The 26,845-nt window shown below is 43.0% G+C and overlaps 1 protein-coding gene across 2 annotated transcripts in view; it reads left to right on the forward strand.

The window, feature by feature from the left end:
* Positions 1–26,845, forward strand: part of IFT88 (intraflagellar transport 88) — a 473,307-nt gene that overhangs the window by 162,910 nt on the left and 283,552 nt on the right. For both annotated transcript variants that reach the window (XM_078657075.1, XM_078657076.1), the window contains exons 13-14: positions 2,620–2,690; positions 26,475–26,561. In XM_078657075.1, the coding sequence (XP_078513201.1) occupies positions 2,620–2,690; positions 26,475–26,561 (158 nt within the window). The remainder of the gene's footprint in view (positions 1–2,619; positions 2,691–26,474; positions 26,562–26,845) is intronic.

Genomic DNA, 26,845 nt, shown 5'->3' on the forward strand with positions numbered 1-26,845 from the left:
ATAGGTGCCTTCCCGGCCTCATAGAGGAGGGCTAGGTGGGAAGGGGCCCCTAATAGGGGCCCCAAAGTCACTTTCCGACAGCCTTTCCATGTCAGAAAGGCCGACATGGAAAGGCTGTTGAAAAATGATATCATAATCTCGATGGCGGGTCGCAGCTTGCTCCGCCGTTATTATAGGATTATGTGTGTTTCCAACGCTCCGATGGGCTCCTCCGGTCCCTCCGCCCATCGCATCATTATGAGGCGTGCGGACCGCAATGACATATGTCGAGCAGACCGCAATCGACGATCAGCCGGTTGCGGTACACCCGACTTCGTAATTGGGCCGCTTTGTGTTTAAGATCAGTAACAGTAGGGGACCTTATACATTTTATTCACTCTGCTCTCCCTTTTAAACGATGCCCAACAAAGATTTTAAAGCTTTTGGCCTTTTCAACTGATCCCTAAGCTAGTTTGTATATTTAATCACTCTTTTCAATAGGATATCTGTCATCAGCAACCGTATAAATTGGGAAGTTCCACAGTGGTCAATTACTATCCACTTCATTGTTTAACAAACATATTGCCCTGCTGGATTTTGCACAGCAAAACATGAATGAGCAATTTTATATACATGCTGATAGCACGCAGGCATTGAACAATGTGAATTCCCACAAGCTTCCGCAGCAACATGCCTAACATCCTTCATTTTGTCTGCTTTTGCTTGGCTACGCTTTTAATTAATTGAATCCCACGAAGATTGATATACTGGTTACCATAAACTACTGTACAAACATTTGAAACATCAATTCCAGGCCCTCTACTATGAGTCCGCTCCCTCTCCCAGTAAACACTGTTAAAAATCATAAGCAGAATTCCAATTGCAAGCTGCTCATTAGAAGCCCTTACAAGCAGCAAAGTACAGGACACAAAGAAAGTACAGAGTAGAGAAGAAGGCAAGATACCACACAGTGGTTACTACTTGTTTATGAAAACTTCTTGCAATTAATAGTAAACGTTTTTCTAAACTTGAGGTACCAGAATCACAAGCTGGAAACCTCTGTTATAGGGGCTTCTAATGAGCAGCCTTAACCTGTTCTACAGTATGCTAACTTTTGCTATCTAGTCTTGCCAAAAAATAGTTTCGACAACTACAGCAGATTAAGAATCCAGCTGCTAGCTTCCTTTGTGAAATGCATCTAGAAAGTGTTATATTATACCTGTTTTGTTTCAACTCCGCTGTTTAGAGGTTGAATATAGAATTTGTTTCCAGTTCTTAGTCATTATCCATAAGATTTTCTATGGTCATGCTCCTCCCTTTCTAATCAGTATATATGGCATTCATTCTCCAACTTGACCTTTACACTCTAGTGGCGAACATTTACTTGTCATCTCAAACTTCTGGGCCAATACTTTGCAAGAGGGATTTTCCTTTAACAGCCGCCAAAAAGAGGAATCTTCTTCCAATTACCCTACGCTCACAAACTTCACTTCTACTTAGCAGAAAGCATTTGAAAACTTAACTGTTTACGACTACTTTTAATTTGTCATGAACTTCAAGCTAGTTATACTTTTTGGGGTTATTACTCTAGCACTATGAAGATATAGTTTCTGTTCCACGTAGGAAATAGCATATAATATACTTTATCCCATTTTGGTGCCAATTGCCCACAGAGACTCTTATGAGGGGGCAATGATCCGTTGCACTGTCAACCCACTTGCACAGGAATCTCGCCTGTTCATTCATTACACTGCTCTTCTTAATGAAGTAAGTAAAGTCCCTCCTTGGATTTCCTAACACCATCCTTTTCTGAGTCTTAAATAGGCCTCCCTATTTCATTTTAAATATTTTTTTAGCAATTTACAGCTTCAGATTAGTGCCTACCTCACATTTTTTGTGATTCCTTAGTATAAATGATCTTTGACACCCTATGCTGATACTCTTCTGGTGATTGTTCGGCACCAGTAATCGCAGTAGGTGTTTCTGTTGGTACATCTTTGTTAAAAACCACCCCAGACCTCCAATTCGTCCTAAAAATATTTCATTTTAGTTTATTTTTTATTCTTTTCATAGATTTCAGTGTCCTAAAAAATAGTTTTGATGAAAACTTTAAAACTTATGAAAGAAGGGCGAAACATCTGCATTCTTACAAACATAGAAGAGATAGCCCATACATTAATCAGAAGGTTATATAGTATAGAAATGGTTTTTTTCTGTTGCGTACTTGCTAAGTGGCTTTTTGATTGTTTGTTGTATATTCACAGACCACCTCACCTTCCTTTTAGCTTTTTGTATTTATTGATTTGTTTAAACACCTAATAATTTACTGGTATGAATGAATATCATAATTAGACATAGAAGGACCAGTGGTTTTACAATACGCGCTACTCGGAAAACTATTGTCCTAATCCAAATAATAAGATGTCCAAGTGTGTTTAGAGTTCAGAGTATGAGTACTCTCTTTATATTGAGAGAGAGATTGATTCAATGTTATGCTCTTGCTCATGGCGATGACACCCTCTCTTGTTCCTAAACATGCTACTTCTATATCATCAGGAGATGTATCAGACCTTCTTCACAACAGCAAATTTAAGTTCATGAATAAATTTACTTTTTTATGCACCCCACTTCTCTTTGTAGGATGATCCACACACCACCTTAGTGATAGAAGCCATTAAAAATGACCATCTCCGGGAAATGGAACGTGAAAGGTAATTATTTTTACTATACTACATTCTTATGAAGATTCACTACTTTATGTGCCTCTGATGTCTGAAACAGATCCAGGATGTACTCTATATCCATTCCTGCAGTGTTTATTATATATTTAGTAACCTTTCAGAACTAAACCGTTTCCTGCCCTCTCCCATTTTCAGGTGCAAATTACTTAGTCTAAATTAGTTAAAAACATACATTAGCAGCACCAATTGCTTTGACTTCTGTATAGTGAGAAGAGTTTTAATCAACTGTAGTAGCAACTTAAAGACAGCATGGGTTGAAGTAATGCAAGCTTCCTTGATGCAAACAGCAGGTGCAGGACCCTTGACAACAGCACTTGGGCAGGTTTACTCATTCACACAGAACAGGTACAACACAAATGGCAGCTTTGCATGCATCTTCAGACACCTAGAACAGGTACAGCACGGCAGCAGTAATGCAGCCTTCGCTCATATTTAGTACAACACAAGCAGAAGCAGTGCATATTTCCTCATATTAGAGAATAGGTCCAGCGGGGGATGTGTGTGTGTGCATGCCTATGTCTGTGAGATGGCGCATGAGTGTATTAGTAGGATGTGTTCACTTTTTTTTTATATATCTTTTTTTTAATTGATTTTACATTGAAATAAAATATTACACAAAATATGTGCCTTGAGTCGGTACGTTTTATCCCAGCCACTAGTACAGTCAACTAAATTACTTGCTGATTTACACTCCCATCCCTCACAAGTAGCAGTTCAAACAGATGGTCTGACACTAAGCCAGTGTTCCATTGATCTGAATCCAGGAATTCCAAAATGTTAATATTTCTTTTGCACCCCTCTTTTGCTTCTCTAACATAATGCAATGGTTCATTTCACTAGTCCACTCGGTGATAGTGGGGGCTCAGGCATCATGTCAATGGCACGCCATGTCCCACTTTGCAACCAAATAGCCCATAGCTATTATGGCTCGAGTGGTGCTCTGCTTCCTCTAAGGTGTTCATGATACCCAGCAGGGCTGTTTTTGTGTCTGGTTCCAGGTGACACCCTCCCCACAGGTCTAGTGAGGGCTCTGCTGACAGCTTGCCAATAAGTGCAAATGACTGGGCACTCCCAAATAGTGTGATAAAAGGTGCTTGGCAAGGAATCACAATGAAGGCTTGTAGGACTGCCAGTAAGACCCATCCGCCACAGGTGAGCAGGGGAGTAGGAGAGTTGATGAAAATATTTAAACTGGATGAGGCGAAAGCACATAGCTAGTTGCCTGGGAGCCGTCCTCGTCTCAGCTCACTCACTGTCCTTATAGGGTTCCAGACTCGCCTCCCACTTGGCCCTGTGTTGCTGTAGGGGATCAGGCATGTGTGTTACAAGGGATTTGTAGAGCCTAGAAATACCTCCCTTTCTCAGGGTGTCCATCATTAATTTAACTCTAGGGGGTTATATTCAGAGAGCACATTGAACCTATCTTTGTAAGTGCCCAGGACATGTCTCAACTTCAATTATTGTTATAATTGGGAGGAATGTAGGAGGAATTTGTGGAATGATTTAACGTTGCTTTGCGTCCAAACGTCCCAAAGATTGGAGACTCCAATTAAATCCCAACGGGTAATCCTGGAGTGGTTTGCTGTTTTGGCCAAATGTGCCGTACCACAGCAGTGTTGCGGCTGTGACTTTGCCATACTATTTGATGTGGTTTAGAAATGTTTAAGGTCAGCATATCAGCAGAGAACAGGAGGTCTCGTAATGGGAGACAGAGGGTGAGGGGGTTGGGGCGTTGCTGTATAGTAGAGTGAGCATGCCATGGCGGTTGATCAGATCCAGCTGGTGACAGGGTCCTCCCTATCGACATACAGGCAATAATTTATATTATTCATCTGGGAAGTCCAGTAGTCCAATTTGACATCTGCCCAGCCTAGCCCTTCCTTGTATGGTGATAAGAGGCACTTCTCGAAGGAGACTCTGGGTCTTTTTTTTCTGCCCAAAGGAAAGCGTTAACGTGTGCTTGCAGGTCTGTGAAAAAAGTGGGCGACAAGATAGTATTGCAGAACATCCAGAAAGCAAGTGAGGGAAATAATTTGAAATAACGCGTCCTGCCCGCCATGGAACACTGCAGGAAGGTCCACAACATTAAATCACCATTTCCCTTCGCTAACAGTAGAACTATGTTTAATTCCCAGTAGTGCTGTTTTGAGATGGCGATTGTCATACTAAGATATTGAAAACTGTCTCCTGCCACCTGGTGCCTGGTCTTCATTGATGCCAACTGCACCTTGCCCCATATACGGACAACAGTCAACTTAAACCAGTTCACTCTAATCCCTGAAGCATCCCCCTAAATGCTCAGAAGTTCCATGAGGTGTGGAATGGTAATGTGGAGTTGCTGGACCATATTGTCTGCATACAGAGAAATATGATATTCATGCCTCCCTTTCCATTGGAAACTACGCACCCTGGTGTCCACCTGTATCAGCTCTGCGAGGGTGTTAGAAATTGGGTCTCTAGCTGCAGAGGTATGCACCCTGTCCAAGTAGGGACCACAATCCTAGTTGGGGTAAGTCAGCCACACACCATAAATTATCCTGTGCTCACCCTCTGGTAGCTTGGCACTGAGCAGACAGGCCTAACTTAGGAGGCAATGTGTAAACTATGCGTGCGCCTAGCTCACGGTAACACAATGAAAACACCACAAAAAGACTCCAAACCAGGTTAGAAAAAATTGATTGGGATTTTATATATAAATCTAAACCAATACAACAAAAATCCATGAAGTAAAAGTCAAGATATAACAAGTGTCTGTAGCACTTAGAAGCCCTATGCTCCAATGCAGGTTATCTGGTCACGTTGGACCGGAGCAAAGTCAAGAGTTCAGGCTGACTGTGATGGAGCGCGGGTCAAATACAGGAGCCTCACAGGCCCTCTGAACACAGTACTGTGATCCTTGTTGCAGCAGCGAGATGTGGGATGCAGACGACCGATGCGTCAATGTCTATCCCGTTGTCGAGGTAATGCGTCGTTTTCCTTCATGCAGTGGTGGCAATGTGTCGGTTCCAAAGATGGTGCGACCAGCCGAGAGGCGTTGGTTCCGTAGATCATGCTTCAGGTTTCTCCATGCAGTAAAGGGGTTGCGTCGATCTTTCCACACTGCAGCGGCGGCAATATGTTGGTTCTTGGATGTGGTGTGCTGGTTCCGAATGTAATGCGCTGATTCTGCTCCCTGCACAGGGTTGATGCACCGGTTTGTCTCCACACAGACTGGAGATGCGTCTTTCTCTGGAGCAAGTATCTGGGTCCACTTCCATTAGACCAGGCACAGGAGCAGAAACTTTGAAATCCCTGAATCTCAAGCAACAGGAGGCAAGCCAACAAGCCCTTGGAGATCACGCTGGGTTCAAGGCAAAGTTCATCTTTCCCTCAGCAGGGTCAAAGAGCAGCTGGGCAGGCACAGCAGAAAAGCAGTTCTTTCAGAGCAGCAGTCCAGCAGAGTGACAGTGCTTGCAGCAGCACAGCAGTTCTTCTGACAAAGGTTCTTTAAAGGGTCAGAAGTGTCTGATCTGGTGGGGTCAGAGGCTGAGTTGTGCCGTTGAAGTAGGGGGTGACTTAAAAGAAGGGTCTTTAAAGTGCACAGAGGTCCTTTCTTTCCAGCCCTGGCTCCAGACTTACTACAGGTGGGATAGCCACCCTTTGTGTCGGCACAGGACACTGCCTATTCAGGTGTGTTAGTTCTTGCCTCCCATCCTGCCCAGGATGAACCATCAGGATGCAGATGGGCACTCAGACACACCTAACCTTTCTTTGTGTGTGACTATCTAGAGGGAATGCTGTCAGCCCCCATCCCCCCAGGCGTGTATTTGAGACAGGCTACATTTACACAGCGCTAAAGGAGCACAGAAATTTCCACTTTCTAAAAGTGGCATTTCTAAAATAGTATTGTTAAATCCAACTTTACCAGTAAAGAGGATTTTTTGTTACCATTCCAAATATATAAAACATGACAAAGCTACTCCTTTCTAATCAGAAATTACAGCTTAAAGGTGTAATAAGGAATTCCCAATGTTAACCTATGAGAGAAGTGAGCCTTATAGTAGAGAAAATCAAATTTGGGTGTTTTCCACTACCAGAACATGCAAAACTTAAAAGTATATGTCCTATTTGTTACTTACACATCACCCTACCCTGTGAGCTACTTAAGGCCTACCTAAAGGGTGACATATGTGACATATGTGTAATAAAAAGGGAGTTTAAGGCTTGGCAAATGGTTTGAAATGCCAGGTCGAAGTGGAAGTAAAACTGTACATACAGACCCTGCAGTGGTAGGCCTGAGACATGTTTAAAGGGCTTCTAATATGGGTGGCTCAATTAGTGCTGCAGGCCCACTAGAGCATTTAATTTACAGGCCCTGGGCACTTGTAGGGCACTCTACTAGGGACTTACAGATAAATTAAATATCCCAGTTGTGGATAAATCAAATGTAACCATGTTTAGGGGAGAGGCACATGCACGTTTAACACTGGTCAGCAGTGGTAAAAGTGTTCAGGGTCCTATGGTCAGCAAAAAGAGGAGGCGAGCAGGCAAAAAGTTTGGGGAAGACCACCCTAAGGCTAATAGGTCTAACAGAGCTGTCAACTTTGTTGGATACCTCTCTTGATAGGGAACACAGGTGTGATTACCCGGATGACTCGGACTAGGGCCCACAGATCTGTATAGATTGTTTCATCCCTTTGAATGAATTGGGTTCCAAATTGCATTTTTCAGAGGACTGCCAGCAAGAAGGGCCAGTGAACTGTGTTGAAAGTGCGCTCTATATCAATTAGGGGGAGTGCACTATCATGCGGCAACTCGTCCGCGTTGGTCAAGGCTAAATGTAAGCTTCGAAGGCAATGCCTAGTGCTTCTATTGGGCATGAAACTGTAACCTGGGCAAGGATATTAGATTTTACAGTTAATTAAAGAGATAGGTCGGGTGGATGTACACTCCTAGAGGGGGGAGGGAAGTGCCTGGGGATTAACGGGGAGCAGGGAGGAGTATTTTTTGAAACGTTCAAATGAGGAACAATTAGGACCAGGTGTTTTCCCCAAGTGCCAATTGGATCTCTGTTGTGTATAGGGGAAGATCGAGTTCCGGTCTGTCTGCCTCTGAGAGTGTTCTCATTGGCAGGTCCTGTGTAATGGGGTTGTCTCTCTCAGGTAGGGAGGAGGCTGATGAGTCTATAGATCACTAAATGGGAAATTAATTCAGCCGCTATGGGGCCCGCTGTCCGAACCATCTCTCTTATTGAGGCATGCAGCTCGGAAACAAAGCTGTGCATTCTATTCGCGCTTGCGAGCCAGTAGAGTATCTTTCCTGCTCTGTCCCCCAGATTGTATACCCATCTCTGGTAATGTAGCCAGCCCAGGTGGGCTGTGTCAAGGAGCTTTTGTTTGGAGGTAAGACGGGCTGATTCAAACTGCTGCAGGATTCCCTCAGTGGGGTAGGCCATTGCTGCCTATGCCAGGCGGCTAACCTTGTGCTCCAGGTGCGGGAGTTCCCGCTCCCGAGTTTTACCACATGTATATGAAAAAAGCACTCTCTTCTTAGAACCATTTTAAAGGCCTCCCAGAGCATGGTAGGAGAGGAGGCTGCGCACATATACAAGTCAAAATAGTCAGTAATAGTAACCTAGAGATATTCTGTAAGTGCATCGCATTCAAGTCCAAATAGTCAGTACAAATACCTTTGAGATATTCTTTAAATGCATCATCTAGGAAACACTAGGCATTCAGACGGCCTGGTACCCTCTCCCTAACCATCTCCTTAACAACAGACAGCAACATAGTCCAGTGGTCTGATAGTCGCCTTGGGAGTATATGAGTGCAGATCATATTGCTGATGTCTGTAGAATGGGTGAGAAGTAATCTAGACAGGAAGAGGTGCAGTGCAGGCGGGGTGCAGTATGTGTACTGCCTATTTGGAGTGGTGGAGGTGGCAAAAGTAAATAAAAAGCCACGTATGACGGCACAGAGATCTGGGGGTCACCGAACAGGAATCTGTATCATGTTGAGTGTCCATTATGGCATTGAAGTCACCACCTAAGATGGTGAAACCAAGGGTTGAAGTAGTCAGCAACTGTGACCTACCTCTAATGGGGAATCTAACAAGTGGGGGAGGCATAGACGCTAAAGAGCAACCACATGCAACCCTCCAAGATTCTGGTAACAGTCACAGCGCGACCCAAGGGGTCCATGGACACTTTATGGACAAGCAGAGGGAATGTTTTCTTGTGAAGGATAGCTACTCTCTGAGAACCCTGGGTATATCCTGCATAGTATACCCTGCATAGTATACCCCAGATTATCCGTGTCTACCTAAGAAGGAGCATTGTGTTCCCAACAAGTGAGTCTCCTAAAACATTAGGACTGTGGAGTGGAACCATGTGGCATATCACATGGCCGCCTCTCTATTGATCTTCTTATTATTCCTGTTAACATTAGAGGTTAGTATGTTGTAGCCCTAAAGAGGGTCAAGGGGTCAAGTCCTGGGCCATTTAGAGTAGCTGGAGAGGGAAGCGTACTGTGAAGAGGGTTCTGACTGCCCTGAAAAACAAGAACCAACGTCAAAAGATTTGCCGCAACTGAACACCCCCTCCCCACCCCCACCCTACACTTCTCCCCATGAAGCATCTGTCGTCTAAATGATAAAAGTCAACACAGAATTACCCAAGAAACAGATTCGGGAGCATCAACTATGTTGGGGGGGGCAGAAGCACCCGTTGATACAGTAACTAATAATTAATATCGGCTGTGGGTATGGTAATATGTAAAAGGGTCAGCTGGGCTGCAGTCTCTCAGGTCATCTCTGTCTCAGTCCCAGTCTCAGTTTTGATGGAGTCCCCCAGGGACATGAAGCGTGGAAGTCTTGGGCCGTACAGTGTGGTGTCTTCAGAGCGGCACCTCCGTCCGTTCATCCTGGCGCACCGTGGAAGCTTCCCCCATTCAGTGATTCCCCTGCCCACATCTCTACTTTAAGCATATAGCTCAGCTCCTCCTGAGCAACACTTGCCCTTTCTTTTCCTTGTTGGCAGACTTGCCATTTTGGGATGTGCCTGGATCCCTGACAGCCGTCGCCATATTTAGATGGAGTTTTTAATAGTTTATTTTGTTGAATTTGCTTTACCAGGATGCAGCTCTTACAGGGGAGCCTGTAACAGCAGCAGGGGTTGCTGGACCCTGGTTTTTATTCCCATTTTCTTTGGCCTATCGGTTTTCCTTGAATCCTTGATTACTCCATGACCACGCCCCCCTTCAAAGGAGGGCTACTTAACGCAGTAGAGAGCCCATCCATGCAGCTCCTCCTGAGCAACACTTGCCCTTTCTTTTCTTTGTAGGCAGTCTTGCCATTTTTGGATGTGGCTGGATCCCTGACAGCGGGCGCCATCTTTAGAGGGAGTTTTTAATCGTTTTATGAGTTTATTTTCTCACTTTTTATTTTTTTTACTTTGCTTTACCAGTACGCAGCTCTTCCAAGGGAGCCTGTAACCGCTGCGGGCGTTGCTGGACCCCGATTTTAAGTCCCGTTTGCTTTGGCATAACGGTTTTCCCTGAATCCTTGATTATGCCATTCCCACGCCCCCTTCAAGGGAGGGCTACTTGCAGTGGAGAGCGTGTCGAAGGCGCGCCAAAGGCAAGCCCGCCTGCGACCGCATCGCACCAAGCACCAGAGATGCTTCCCATTTTTCCACCCATGCGCTGACGCTCTTGTCATATTCTAGTATGGAGCTACGGAATTTTAACACCACATCTCCATCTGTGTTAAACAAATGTTTATGTTTTAACTTACGTCTATTACAGCCAAAGAAGCCTGCCGTTTATCTAAACTGTGGCTTCAATCTCTACACCCTCACCACGCCCCGTGCACCAACCACTCTTTAATGGCACCGGGACCTAATATAAACTCTCCTCTGATTACGCGCGGAGCGCTTATTAATGCACGCCCTCTCCCCAAGCATAGACTCGAAATCTCTGAGCTGATAGATTCTCAGAGACTAGATCTGCTCCTAGTTACGGAAACATGGGTGGACACGGCAGGTAGTCCCGATTTCTGTATTTCTGTCCCTCCTGGGTTCTTAAGGTTTAGACAGGACAGACTACACAATAAAGGAGGGGAGCTTGCGCTGATTTATGGTAATACCTACAAGGCTTCCTTTGAATCCATTTCTTCCCAGGATTGTGAAGCTTTCTTTTTTAACTTAAAAATAGCCAACCATTTCTCTTTCAAAGGGGTGATACTTATTAGAATCTTGCTCTTTTGAAAATAACTTCCATATCTTAGGCAATTTTAATTTTCATTTGGAGGCGGTAGCAGATAATAACACCGCCTCACTGTTAGATATCATGAGTGCGGCAGGCTTAACTCAAGCGGTCAAAGAGCCTATGCACTTGGCTGGTCATACTTTAGATTGAATATTTACCAACAGTACTTCAATTAATATAAAGGAGATGCTACTCTTAACTTGGACTGACGGCTAGGCTATTACTTTCAAGCTTAAGGCCTCCCTTCCTGATCTTGCCAACTCTAAAAATAGATCTAACTCGTGCTATCGAAAATCAAAGCAGGTTGATAATAACATGCTCAGTCACCATCTATCGCTTTCTCAAGTTAACTTGCCGGACAATGTAGAACTTGCTTCCTCTCAGTTTAATCATTGGCTTTCCACCGTATCTGATAGATTAGCACCTTATAAAAAATCCTCGAGTAATAGAATAGTCACTTCTGCTCCTTGGTTCTCGGAAGCTCTCAGGATTGAAAAATAAAATTGTAGAAGACAGGAAAGACACTGGAGAGCCCATACAACGAGAAGAAACTTTCCCTCTATAAGACTTTGCTATCTAAATACAAAGATCTTATTTTTAAAGAAAAGTGCACTTACTATTCTAAATTAATTGAGGAGCTAAAAACTCCACTAAGAAACTTTTTCAGGTGGTAACAAAATTCTCCACCCTTTCAGACAAAGCTGTAAAGGAGCATTCCCAAGTTTTCTGCTATACTTTAGATACGATTTAAAAAAAAATAAAAAAATTGAGCAGGTCTGCTTCACTTTTGAAATAATTCCTAGGCCCGTGGTACGAGAACCTAATGACCTGCGAATTCCCAGCTCCCCAGCATTTACTGAATTTGCTCCAGTTTCTAGCAATACGATTATAGCTCTGATCAAGCAGGATAAATATAGTTCTCCTCAGGACCCTTTCACCCCCATGGTTTTCAAACAGATCTCGAAACCCTGGGAACAAGTCTGTCCACCATTTTTAACTCTGTTCAAGGAAGAGTTTTTCCTTCAATTTGGACAAGGGCCTCAATCTTGCATCTTCCACATCCGGCTAAGCTGGTGGAAAACGTCATGGATACTCACGTAGCTAACTACATACATGAAAACGATCTCTTGGACAACATCTAGTTTGGCTTTAGCCTGGGCCATAGCACAGAAACAGCCTAATCAAAGCCATGAATGAAATTAGTGCAGTACTAGATGAAGGGGGCACAGCGTATCACATCCTGCTCGATCTTTCGGCAGCATTCGACACAGTCAACCACAAGCATCTACTTAATCGTTTGAGCTCTCTGGGTATCAAGGATAAATCACTATCGCTGATTTCCTCCTTTTTATCAGGCAGATCCCAGTCAGCAGATTTAGGCATGTATGAATCTCCTTCCTTTTCTCTTCCCTGCGGATTCCTGCCGGGCTCATCAATTAGTCCCACTCTTTTCAATATTTATATTTCACATCTTATGTGGACGATACCCAAATCGTTCTGTCTGTTCACAAAAGCAGAGTGTCTCTTGTTAGTTGATTTCGGGACTGCATGATGGCCTTCAGTTCCTAGATGGCTTCACACTGCCTTAAATTGAACTCAGGTAAGACTGAGATAATTCTGTTCGGTAATCGCTTCCATAACTGGTCTTCTGCCTGTTGGCCGCATGAACTAGGTTCAGTACCCACTTCAGTAACAAAGGCGAAAAATCTTGGAGTGATCATCGATGATAAACTTAACTTCGAGGCTCAAGTCAACGCTGTTACGTCTTCCAGGTTCTATTTACTCAAAGTGATTTAAAAAATCTTGCCCTATATTCCTGAGAATAGTAGAAAGATCATAATCACCTCCCTATTTCTTTCCAAGATGGATAATTGTAATGGTCTTTATGTTAATATGCCCAAAAAGCAGTTATGAAAGCTGCAGATGTTCCAGAATGCTGCTGAAAGGATGCTTTTACGTATCTCCAAGTTTCATACGGTGGTAAAAGACATCCAAATGTGCACGCTCAACCACAAAACAAGATGACAGATACCATGCTGGGAGCCAGTAAATAATCTATTCCACGAGTGCTCTCCGCAATTCATATGTTGTTCCTCCTGGACCTGCCCTCTACATCCTCCATCCTTGCCTCCACGTGCCTTACCCTATGTTGGAGTGCAGCCATTGCAGCTTGAAGTGTGCTGGTAGAGCCTTCCATCTCCAAGATCTGACTCTATTCCTCGGTCACGCTGTTGACTGTGATCCAGAGATCCTGGTGGAACAGTGAGAGGTCAAGGCTCAATTTATCAATCTTGCCCTCTAGGGAAGTACTCGAGTCCTGTATAGCTTGAAATATGGAGGCAGCTGAGTTTGCTATCTCATCGGCCCCTGGGAGCCCTGCACACTGGCATTCCTGCCTGTTTGCAGCAGAGGTGAGTTTTGTGAATTTAAGTATCTTGCCCTGATTCTGGCTAGACCTCTTGTCTTTGACCATGGTGTATTGTAAGGGTAATCCATACCCTGCTGAGGCGAGAGAAAACAGTCCCCACCTAAGTCAAGGAGATCCCAGAAACGATGTTGTGAAGATGTGTTTGGGGTTCTGTATGTGACAACTTGTTGTTGTAGACATTCTCCAGGCATACTGGCACCACTCAACAGGACAATACCTCCACGCTGTCTAACTCCTGCTTTTCGCATTAACAGGCTTGACTGATGGAACTCTGGCCCGCTCAGTGTCAATGTGGTAGTGTATGGTGCGGGTGACAGCACCAGTCAGTGCCTCCAGGCTCAATAGATGGAAGTCACTCAATCTGGACCCAGCGCTAAACCTTCTCCCAAAAAGGGAGGAGGCAGACAGAGTTCCTGTGGCCCACCCGAGACGTCCCGCCCACTGTTGTGTCCTCTCCATTGCTTCTGCTCCAGAGCACTAGCAGCAATATATGCCATTTCCTGGGCCCGGGGTTTGGGGTGTCAAGCTGCCTCATTTGTTGGAGCAAGTTTGCTGTGAAGTCCAAGAACCACTCCTGTCGAGCTGCCAATTCTCCTTATTGATGGCGGGCCCAGCCACATCCGATCCCCGTCCTCACTCCTCTTCCACTGTAATCGGACCTCTCACATCGTACTGGGGGCAGATATCCCACAGGGCAGGCAGGTGACCCAGGCGCTCCTCCAATGCACCTCTCAGCCGCAGCGTGACTGGGCCTGCTAAACATCCAGCACCAATACCTGTCCACAGGGCCCTCAGCAGCGGGTCAATTCAAAGGTCTACACACCTCGGGGGGAGTTCAAGGCCAAGTGCACATCCATCCCTGACCTCAGGGCCATGGTGATGACTGCTGAAATGCTTGATTTTGTTGGGTGGCATGGGGCTGGAAGCGTAGCTCGGAATACAGGGTCTGCCATCTTCAGATGGTAGCCTTACACCTCACCATACCCCCATGGATGCGTTAACCTTTGATGCGTAATGTGTGGGCAATCTGTTTTGGTCTGAGAAGTAAGGAGGATGGTGAGTGTATTAATGGAGACTGAGATGGAGAAATAAGAGAGATGTGGAAAAAAGAAGGTGAGGCAGAGAAATGGGTGAATCAGAGAGAGAAGGTGAAGTGGAGATCGGTGCCGAACCGAGGTATGTCAGACCTTGAAGTCGTTGACTGACTAAGTGAAACAAACCAGTTAAATCCGAACACAGAACAAACTCAGAATCATGTGGGCAACAAAGCTCTGACCCTGGAAGACAAAGCTGGTCAATTGACAAAGTATAAAGTCAGCAAAGAACAAATCTGAAGTACAGTGGCCGAAGCGGAGTTGTAAGGTCAACCTATTACTTCTAGAGCAGTGACCCTAGAGCATATAGCCATAGCCATGATTTCGTGGAATCTGTCATGTTTCAAATATAAGCTTGTGGACCCAGACTGGCATAACTATTTCGAGCAAATCCATCTCTGCCTCTTTCATTAGACATGATTTGTAGATCCACCCCTTAAATTGGGATATAAAACATACTCCAGAAATGCAATTCCATCTCTGAATGGTAGGCTGTCAGAGGAGTTGGTACTCTGGGTCAAATTAACTTTGACTATGGGAATTAGCATTCACAACGTAGACTCACAGAACATTCTTGGCATGAGTCTAGATACCGAAGAAAAGACCAATCTCCATCTATTTAATGTCTATAAACAGATATAACCTTTTTTCCCCAGACTGTAAATCTATTAAATAGTGCTCTTGATTGCACAAAACCACACCATACAGTAATTGTATGTGGCGACTTCAACTGTACATAAGAACCAATAAATGGTCTGAAGCCATAAAGGAGGAGGAGGATATAGGTAGGGGCCTCCCCCAGTTAGATGTAGGTCCGTCGGTTGCATGCATTCCAGCTGCGATTCAGCTAATGCAGTTTTCTTTAGAAAATGATTTAAGGGCGTGTAATGGAAAGGCTGAATTACAATATGAATGACAATTCTACCCTATACACATTTTAAAAGGGCAGAGCCCAATCAAAGATAGACTACGTATGCACAGCACAAACAGTTGGCACAGGATCTCTGGCTTCAAGATCGATACAAGAGAGGATAGTGATCATTGCCCCCTTTGCCTAGAAATAACAGGGCATTTTGATAAAGAAGCACTGCTACCTAACCTAAATCCATCATTAATACAGCCATCGATAGGGAACAACTGTAGACTGGTCAAATGGCCTCATATTACAGATAACATAGAGACCATGACCAACATCTACACGACATTTGCTGAGAATGTAGGCCCTTACGTAGAACTAACTCCATCAGGAATCTCAACAATGGCAGTGCATCAATCTTTGGTTTCAAACCTAACACCCCTTTTTACCAGAGCTACTAGAGGAAGCCAGAGACACAAAATAAGAACTAAATCCAAAAGCAACCCTGGTACACCTTGGATTGCAAGAAGGCAAATAAATCTCTATTAGAGAAGCTAAAGCACGGGAGTGCACAGTTGATAAGGGTAGCCAGGGATAATTAAAGGAAAACGCTAGCTAACGCAAAAAAGGGTTGGGAGGAAACATATTGGAGTGATCTTCTCCAGGTTGCAAAATCCAATAGCATAATAGTATGCTGGAGAATAGTAGCTTCTCACTTATGAATATCAGTGCTTTGCAAATACCATGCCACACACAGCCCATTTTAGCCTGGAAGAAACAATGCAGGCAATTGCTACTGTCAAGCAGGGAAACACCCCTGAATTAGATAAATTGCCAGGGGATTTGTTCAAGGATGATACAGAACCTTATGTTAATCTGGTCACTAATGCTATAGCCTCAGGAGCGCCCATCCCACCCTCATGGAAGGGGGCTGAAATAGTCTGTATACATAAAAAAGGGAGAAAGCAAAAAACAGGGAACTATAGCCCCGTTAGTTTAATTGATGTACTACAAAACATCTATGCCAGACAGCTTCTGAACAGATTAAACACATGGATAGATGACAATAATGTTTTAATACCATATCAGGCTGGATCAGAGCCCACACGTGTACGGTTGATCAAGTATTCAGACTTCTGTGCATTTTATGAAAATATGCAAGGATAAAGGGAGAGTGACATCTACTTAGAATTTGTTGACTTAAGGACAGTATTCAGCCTCGTACCCAGAGGGTCTTTGTGGGGCTCGTCAAAAAATCAGCAAGTGTTCAAAGATATTTTAAACCAGATAGTAAGGCTGCACCAGGATAATTATGCGAGAGGCCACTGGGGCATGAATGGAGAGCTCACAGAACCGATCCCCAGAGGAGTGAGGCAGGTGTGCCTGCTTGTATCCACCCTGTTCTCACTCTATATCAATGATATGATCAATTGCCTTAAAAAGTCTAAAAATGACTCCCCGAATCTCTGCGTAACCCTTATTCCTGCATTATTATTCACAGATGATACCATCTTGATTTCGCAGACGTCTAAGGGTCTCCAAATTTACTGGAGGTGTGGTAAAAGTAGTGTTTGATTTGTCCTTTGGATGAAAGTGGTGTGTCCTGGCACTAATGTTTGGTGACTTTGATTTTTCATCATGACACTTTGAACTGGAGACTGTAAGAGAAAGTCAGAAATGGAAGTATTGTGAAGAGAACTGGAAAACTGAGACAAAGTGTGAATGCAGGGATGAAAAAATCCTAAAGTAGTGAGATAAAGAGACAGGAGGAGTAGAGTGGTGTAAGAAAGAGGAATGAGGTAAAATCAGTTTTTAATACACAAACACTTATATAATGACGTGTGTGAAAGGAAGCCAGAAATGTAGGAGGTTCTCCATAGGGGGTAGCAGGGTAGAATCTACCAAGACATTTTCATACTTAGGTATTCTATTTGACTCTAATGGGTCCTGGCATCAGGCTGTTAAACGTAAGAGTTTACTTTTTATGAAATCAACGGCAGCTGTGGCCAACTTTGCAAAACAAATGGGTAGAAGGCCACCAGCCCTGCTCCTGCAGATTTATCAAGCTAAATGTGTGAGTATAGTTACCTATGCAGCGAGTGTTGGGGGTTCCAGGATTCTCAACCTATTCAAAGAGTCAAAAACACCTTTCTAAAGTTCCTCCTGCCGGTTCCAGCTAGTACCTCTGTTTACAATTGTCATAGTGAATTAGGCGTCCCATACATCGCGGACATTATCAAAGCTCAGCCTGCTTTATTATGGCACAGGATCGGGACATCTAACAGAACTGGTCTTAACCAAAATAATATTTAAGGCAGCATGAAGCTGGACCAGCCTACTAAGATCACCTGGCTAAAATACATAAAAAACTTCATGTATGACCCTGGGCACCCTGATTACTATAATTCTCTTGAATCCATAAACTCTGTTTCCAGGAAGGCGTTCAAAAGAATTTGCATGACTCACCTGGAGGCAAACAGATTTATTTTAGAAGCAATAAACCGACAGTTCAACAGCCGTATATTCAGTATATATTTTGACCGGATTTAGATTTGGGAATTTTTACAGTTTGATAAGCTTTCCCAAAACAAATAATTGGTCAAAAGAGCTATGCTGTTGTCCTTGTGATAATCAGTCTTTGCAATCATCAATGAACGTGGTTCTATTTTTCAAATTTTACATAAAGGAAAGAAGGAGGTGGATTCAGCCAATTTTAAGATTAGGGGGTGGACCTAATGGCGACCGGTGTTTTTATTTTTTCAATTTTTAGATAATTAATATTTTACCAATGCAATTGCCTGCTTTAAAAAAAATATATGTTGAGAATCAGAAAGATCATTTAGTTTTAAATGACACATGGACATGTGCTTTTAATATTCTGTGATGGACTTACTTCCGTGTGGTACTGATTTAATTGTGATTTCTCCTCCTTTTATTTGTCTGAGTTAAATTTCTGCTATTAAGTTTTTTTGTAAGATGATGTGTTTTTACTTATTGTGTCTGCTTTTGTGATTTTACACGCATAAAATCAAATAAAGCTTGTTCTGATTCTGATTCAGTCCTTAATATCCTGCAACACTAGCATTCAACAAAAAGAAAAATCAGGCTTCCTTTCATTTATTTTATTCGTTTGTTTACACAAAATTAAGCATGTGTCAGAAAGGAGGGTAAGATAATGATAAATATAAGAGTTTGAGGAGTCAAAAGACAGGCTTTGAATAAGGTGACAGAGGGAGACTAGTGGTGAGAGTGGTGAAAAAGATTGACGAAGGGAGGTGGAGATGAGATAAAGGAGGGTGTGACAACTGGTCAGATAAAAGAAAGGGGTGGATTTCAAGGGGGATACGGCCAAGAGGCAGAGTAAAGCACATGGAAACTAACATTAGAAAGAGATAGAGATAATGCAGGGATCAGAGATAGAGTGGAGGGTGGTAACTAAATGAATGAGAGGTCATAACTGAGAAATCTGTATAGAGGGTTGGGCAGACCTGTTAGACTGGGAAACGGTATGTGGGTAAAGAGAAGCCTGTCTTTGCATAGACTTCAGCCGTGATCTCAGGAGTTTACATCGACTTTCTGTAATAGCTCACTTAATGATTATAGGTACGGAACATGGACAACATTCCCATAACTTGGTTCCTTTCCTTGCATTCCAACCTTGTGGTTCACTCTGCCGACTTGTAGGAAGGGGGCTCTCTATATAGTGCACTAAAATGAAGTACTTTGTGTCGAGAGTCCAGGCAACCCTTATTGGTGTACAGAGACTTGCTTTAACAATCGCAAAGTGATCTATTAGTGGTAGTGTGGGCAAGCAACCTTAGGCTTATCAGAGTGGAGTGTTGAGCATTTGTTTTACACACAGGGCCTGATTCACAAAAGTAATCTGAGACAAAATCCTAACTTTACGACTTTTGGTATTCACAAAGAGCATTTAGGAGTAGTAAAGTTAGGATTTTGTCTCAGTTACATTTAAGTTTTGGTCTTAAGTTAAACTTAAGAGCAAAACTTAGGTTTAACTGAGATAAAATCCTAACTTTACGACTTTTGGTATTCACAAAGGGCATTTAGGAGTAGTAAAGTTAGAATTTTGTCTCAGTTACATTTAAGTTTTGGTCTTAAGTTAAACTTAAGACCAAAACTTAGGTTTAACTGAGATAAAATCCTAACTTTACGACTTTCGGTATTCACAAAGGGCATTTAGGAATAGTAAAGTTAGGTTTTGCCTCAGTTAAACTTAAGTTTTACTTAAGTTAAACTTAAGACCAAAACTTAAGTTTAACTGAGACAAAATCCTAACTTTAATACTACTAAATGCCCTTTGTGAATATCAAAAGTTGTAAAGTTAGGATTGTGTCTCAGATTACTCTTGTGTATCGGGCCCACAGACAGTAAATGGGACACACACTCATTAAAAAAAATACACCAATTTATAAAAATAACACATATTTTTATATTATTTTAGGCACCAAGATCTTCGTGATCAGGTAAGTACTTTTTAAAATAGGTGTTCAGCGTGAAAATAGACAATATTTCATTCATGGTAAAGTTAACCTATGGAGAGAACATACACTGCATAGGGCCCCTTGCCAGTGACTTTCAGGACCACCTTCAGGACATGAGGTAAGTAGGGGCCCAGGTCCAAGATGGCCCCAAAAGGTCACCTTGCTCAGCTCCGGGGCACCTGGGTGCAGATGTGCTTTTTGGAGTTGGTTGGTCCATTGAACTCAATAGAAATCAGTACCTGTAAAAAGTAGCTGCCAGCAAGAGTGGGGGGCCAGTCGGTTCAAACCCAAAGGGGGGATTGGTTCTTTAGGGTCTCTGGAGCCGGGATGCACCGTCGGTTCAGCTGGACTCAGGCTATGGGACTTGTGTGCAGTGGGCTTTGGTCAGGCGTGTTGCAGCAATCGGAGCCTCTCTATTTCGAAGAGGTTGCGGAAAGAGTCTGTACGCAGGGACTGAGGGGGTCAGTTGTTCCAAACTCAAAGGTGAGCTCAGGTCTCGGGGTGTGGGGCTTGGGTGCAGAGGTGCTTTAAGGTGTTGGGTACCTGCAGTCAGAGGCACTTGCTACAGATGACGACCAGGAGTCTGTGTTGCTGACATACCTCTTCGGCTGGTCAGTCTCAGTGGGGTTGGTGTCCGGATTGGACCACCAACAAGTCTTGGCTGTTGCAAGAAGTCTGGTACCCCGGGTATTGGTGCTGAAGGGCTTCTTGAGGGTCTGGCATCTCGTTACTTACTCGCTGGAGAGACGGGGCTGACCTCTGGGAGCACAGAACGGCTCCTCCTTGGTGGCAGCTGTGGCAGTGATGCCACGGGTCAGCAGTTCGGTGACCCGTAGCTTGAATTTCGGTGCCTACAGGATGAATAAAAGTAGCTCTGCTACTCCACAGGAGATGCTGGCTGTTTCGCAAAGTGCTGGCAGCTCTCCTCGGCTTTTGTAGGCTGAACAGCTGCAGGAACAGTTATCCTTGGCGCACTTGTCTGAGACGGCTGACAGGGTTGGCGCCAAGTCAGTTGCTGTACCTCAGGGGGAAGAATGAATGCCTGTTGTCAAACATGTAAGATACTCACCAGTAGTAGTATTTACCAATGATCTATACCGTATTAGATATAAACAAGGTTCACAAAAAGTAAGGTAGTGAGTCCCAGACCAGTATTTGTGGAGACAGATTCCTATTGGAAATGTAATAACCAGCAGATGTTCCTGTGTTTGTACTACAATACCAATGTTTTCTTATGAATTTTTGCTCATCAGTGATGTACCATTTATCCGATTTCTGTTGTATCTTTGTCAGTTAAATAAGTGTGGAAATAGCATAGTTAGTTTTCAAAATAAAAATGGATAAATACAGAGAAAATGAGAATAAATATAACTATCAACAAATACAGATAGGATGTGTAAACAATAAATACCACCACACCGCTAGTTCAAATCACAATTTGACAAGTCATTGGTGATGTCTTGTGTCAAGTCAGTCATCAGGTAATTTGTCAGATCATTAGTCAGATCATTAGCACCACATGGTTTGAGGGGGTGTGAGATGTAGTTTACACAGTTTGCTGTAACTGGGGAATTTCAGTGGTTTTTAGTTTTTGCAATCATTTAAAAAAAAAAAAAAATCACAGAATTTCCAAGTTTGTTTTTTAATAAGCAAATGCTATCTAACATGAGCAAATGTAACCTCAAGCAAAGGTTTTCAGTATTTTGTTTTGGTATGATTTACTGCAATCAGTCCCATCTGGTTTGGTATACAAATAGGGTGTTACTTTTGGGTCCTAATCTATGGTCAGGCCCTGCCTGCATCAACCACCCATCCCAACCAACCCTGTTGAACATAGCTCTGAAATATGTGCAATGGCCCTTAAGTGTGCAGGGCTTTTTCTAATGTCTTGTCCAGGCCGTGTCCCAAACAACCCAGCTGTGCACAGCCTGTTTCTGCTTGCAGGGCCTGGCCTACTGCCAATCCCTACATTCAGGCCTGTCTGATCAAACAAGCTGTGCATGACCTTTGGCCATATCCAGTGACCTCTGATTGCAGGGTATGGCTTAAGGCCTGGCCCAGCCACAAGTTCTCTAGTACCCAGCCTAGCTGCATACATATTTGCCTATGCACAACAACCTCGGTGCAGTTCCTGTTCAGACTTTGACTGTGTGCTACGGTTTCTGGATCCACAGCCTGGCTAGGGGTGTATTGTAGTGAGTAATATTATGTGGGCATGAGTCAAAAATGTCCCAACAAGCAAATGGGCATACCCAAAAAATAAATTTAGTGGTGGGAAGCAGGAGGTGAGAGCGGCCGGTGTTAATAGGTAGAGCTTGGAAGCGCATGGCGATCTAGCGTATAAGGCATAGGCTCAGCACGGCGCCCTGCGTGACAGGTCTGTGTGCCCCCCACCGCTGACATACATCCAGGTCCGACAACATGAAGCAGACCAACCATCTATCAGGAAGTGAGTTGTTTGGCTGAGGCATGTACCCGCACATCAATACAGCTATGTCCAATACACATGCATGTAGACCAACAACAAGGAAGTCAAAGTAGCGTAGTTCGGAACGGTGCCCCACCATTAATACCTTAAGTTCTTTATATATAAGAGGAGAGACATGTGTTATTCACCCCGTTATATCAATGTTAGGTTGCAAGCTGTTTTAAAAAAATAATAATTTTGTTTTCATGGAAAAATAATGTAATGTACCTATTGATGTAAAAAGGAAAAACAAAAAAGGGGTATGAAACCCTTGCATTGTTATGTAACTACTGAACAGATGCGTACTATAAAATGAGAAAAGGCATCAAACAAATTTAAACAAAAAATAAGTGGAGCTTGATATGTGTCACGAATGCTAAAAATCGGGAACTTAGCAAAAGTTTGCAGGCTAAAATATATCTTTGCATACCCAAACAAAAGAACATACCATCTAGCCCAAATTGAATGTCATAGGCTCCTATGTCATATATATTCATAAAGCCACTCTCCTAATACTCGTTGTAATCATACCATACACTCAGGATGTCAGAAAAGGGCCCAGTGATAGGCCTTCAGTGGAACCTTGGAGAGCAACACTAGTAGGATTCTCACCCACTACCAGGCATAGTAAAACAACTTGTCTGGTACTAAAGAACCAAAAAAGTCTTCCACCACTAAGCGTCTATGAACTGATACATGGATGGCGGTCCCATGTGAAAAGGGAGACATGCTTTTTGTGCACCTCCAGAAGACAGTTACGCACCAGGTGTTTCAGTACCCTCAAGCAGTCCCAAGTGTGCACATGTGGTTGTTGTGCACTGTAAGCACTAAAATCATTACCATGGATACTTGCTGTTGGGTAACTCAGGGCTAGGGTGAATGCTTGCAAAATCATGCTGGGACATCCCAACAGCAATCCAATATCAAGACTAAACAGCATACTAAACAGCTAGCTTAACTTATCTCCATTACCTCTAACTAACACATATAATATGGGTACAACAAACAGCTCAGAAGAAATTCCTGAAAATACAGTCATGCATAATATCAGTGTTAATGTTTAGTATTTGGTGGACTGGTTCCCATTCTGGCAAGTTTGGGAGGGAAGCAATTCTGATAGGAAAGAGATGGCAAGCAATGAGGAATGATGGAAGAGCTGCTGCTGAATTAGTAGGAAGTTAGGTGTATGGCAGGGCTGACTGCTTTTCTAGATCTCAGTAAGGGCCTCAAGTGTTCTAGGGAAGTAGTTTGCCATGCAGTACAAATCTGGGCTGATTTGCATTTGTACAGCTCTGAGGTTGAGCTAGCTAGTGTCTAAGATTTGGGCCCCCGTTGCCAGTAGGTTGGTGTTTTCCAACCACTGTGTAAATCCTTGTTTCTGCAAGGGTCAGAATTACGAGTGGGTGGTATTTGCTGCATCCATTAATTATCTGGTGAGTTAATTATCTTACCATACGTTAAATAAATGCCGGAATTTATTAAAGGAGATGTGTACCGCTCTTACTGTGTCGTGCAGATTTTAGTATGGAAAGAACCAAAATCTACATGTTATTCCACAGAAACTCATAATAGATGCTATTTATTGCACCTAATAAATAATGTGTTTCAATATATTGTTAATTATCTGATCGATTAAAAACATCTGGATTCCGACAACTTCTAATTAGGGCCTATGTATCACCAGGACACCCCATACACCACTCTGAAGATATGCCTCCGAACCAGGCCAGCCCTATACCCAAGTCCTTTTTCAACACTAGAACAATAGAAAGCCAGTAATGAAAAAGCCAGGGTATTACCATTTAAAAAAAAATTAAACAAGAAGTGGAGGGCAGATTGTTTGATAAAGTGTACCAGAATCTGAATGTAGCAATAGAAAATGGCCTGTCTCCATAGATCACATAATTAGCCTTAGCCACCAGAAGAAGACCGCGATTAGAACAGCATTGAGACTTTGAGTGGGAGGGGTTTCAGTCAATCTTTGAGGTTAGGAAGTCTGGGGCCTTCTGAATAATATAATCAAATAAACAAAGCAAGAGTGTTCCAAGGTAGTAGCGAACCACCGGTTTGGAGCAAATCAACGACTTCACTTAAGGCGTTAAAGAAAGCCCTCACTCACCACCTGGTGATGACATGCTTCATCATCGGGCCCCACAAAAAAGACCTAGCGTCTCTTTCGTGTGCTTCAACGCCAGATCTACTGCGGAGCGGGTTAGTGATTTAAGGCAGTGTTGTGCAAAAGAAAATTAAGTGGGTGGTGAGAGGTTAAAAAGAAGTCAGTAGTGTATCAAAATTAACTTTATTATTATGATCACTAAGGACTTAAAGGTAAAAAATTATGTGTAGGAATTGTGTCCACATTTAATTAAGTGGTAGTTTCCTAGGTCAGTCGACATGTTTCAGCCATGAAACGGTATGAATTTACCTGGCATTCATCAGGACTCAGTGTGAAATAAACCCTGGCGGTATGGGCTCGCTAAGGCCCACCCTTACCTAGGGACGTGAAAGTGAAAAAATATAGTGAAAAAAGTGCAAAAAAATTAGGAACAAAAGATTGTCTTCCTAATTACTCCTGGTTTAGGAGGCTTCCGACTTTTGCGGTTTCTGCACTTTTAAGGTGTAAAATGTTCACACCATGGGTCACAGGGGGGGGTGGAAGCGTAATTGGCACACCGCCCTCGACGCTCGGCACCCGTAGTGTACCTGTGGCGACCCTCAGCTGGACCCCGAAGATTCTGAATAATAGTCATAGGAGCTAGGCAGTATGTCCTTTTCACACCCTGTGATCAGCCAACCTGCAGTATTTAGCTGGAGACAATGGAAAAAGGTCACTAGAGATGCTAGTTAAATGGAATTGGGGTATAACAAGCTGAACTAAACTAAAGCACTTTCTCGATGGACTTCGAACTCTTTTTAAAAGCCTCAGCTGGGCAGAACTGTATTGAGCATTGAATGCCAAGTTTGTGAGGATGCCCAGGTTACAGAACACTTTGACTGGGGCAGGCCATGTGATGGGGATGTTGCTCCTCTGACTTGCATTTGTGGTGGTATGCAGTCTCTTTTTTCATTAGGTTAAGTTTAAGAAAACTGGCCAACATCCACTAACTGATAATGGACAAAGAGTTTGCCAAAGCCTCCAGATCGTAACTAATAAACAGATTGTAAATGATGGGAGAGGCTGAAGATGAGTTGGGTGTCATCCATACTCATGTGAAAATGGGCTCTGAAGTGATGGAGATGAAGTAGTCAAGACAAGGATACTTTTTCAGACTGACACAGAATGGGAATAAACTGACCCTTGGAGTGCACCACACCTCAGTGCTCTGTGATCCAGATGAAAAATTGAGGTGCAGTACTTCTTGTTCCTTTCTAGCAAAAAAGAAATGAAACAAGTTTTGGAACTTGCCTATAAACTCTGCTTCTTCCAGCACCTTGATTGCGATGTTCTGATTAATAATGTAGAAACCTGATAATCTACAGCTTTCTCTTTAAGTCTTCCACACATTCATGAACATCAGAACAGTTTATCTGCAGTCCGCAGTCATTTTCCAGTGAACGAAAAGCAGATGTACCTTGCTCATCATTTTGGAAAGTTATATCATTTGTTTTTTGGGGTAAAACAGATCCTTTCACTCTAATTGCTCCTGTGATTGGGAACATTGTTTTGTACATGGTCATATATGCAGTACACATAATGTTTCTGAAGCTTCTAGCCAATCTTATTGTTTTTATCCATAGTTAATTGTCATTTTTGTGCCCAAAAGTCAAAAAAATGTATTGATTTAAGTGAGTGGTTTCCTTTTTATAACTTCTGATTTTCAAAACCAGACTAAAAGTATGTGCATTGTATAGTGACTTTATTTTCTCCCTAAAGTCTGTCTGCAAGTGCATCAAGCCAAAAAATGGTCCAGAATAAAGCCGAGCCCTCCGACCCTGCTAAATTGTGCGCTACTCTTCTCCTTTCCATGGCAAATGGTACTTTTGGAAACCTCTATGAAAAATAACTTAATGATATAATGTAATGTATTTATGCACAAGTGGCAAAGGCAATATAACACATATATTATCGTTTATATGCCATTTTGTAAGTGAGATAGAATTATTCACTTTTTTAGTTATATGCATTTTTAACTAACATGATTTGTGTTTTCAAATATTTCTTAGGAAAGCCTTGGCAGAAAAGTACATCATGACAGCAGCTAAGCTGATAGCACCTGTAATTGAAACATCATTTGCTGTAGGATATGACTGGTAGGATCTGTTTTCAGTGTTATTGAACTAAATTGCATATCTATTTCTGTCTGTAAATGTGCTGCGATCGTTAGATACTTTTAACTCACAATGTTGCTGTAAGAACAATTGTATTTAGTCTTTGCTTTAATTTTTTCAGTCAGTCATTTAGACTTTTGCATACAAACTCAGTAAAGTCACAGTGGGGAGGGAAATGAGTGTTAGCGGAATCACTTGACTGGGGTCCCTTGTAGTGGAAGCATGTGAGAGATGCAGAGATGATTTCAGTTCACGTCTTCTCTGCC

Source organism: Lissotriton helveticus, chromosome 8, assembly GCF_964261635.1.
Source record: "Lissotriton helveticus chromosome 8, aLisHel1.1, whole genome shotgun sequence".
NCBI lineage: Eukaryota > Metazoa > Chordata > Amphibia > Caudata > Salamandridae > Lissotriton > Lissotriton helveticus.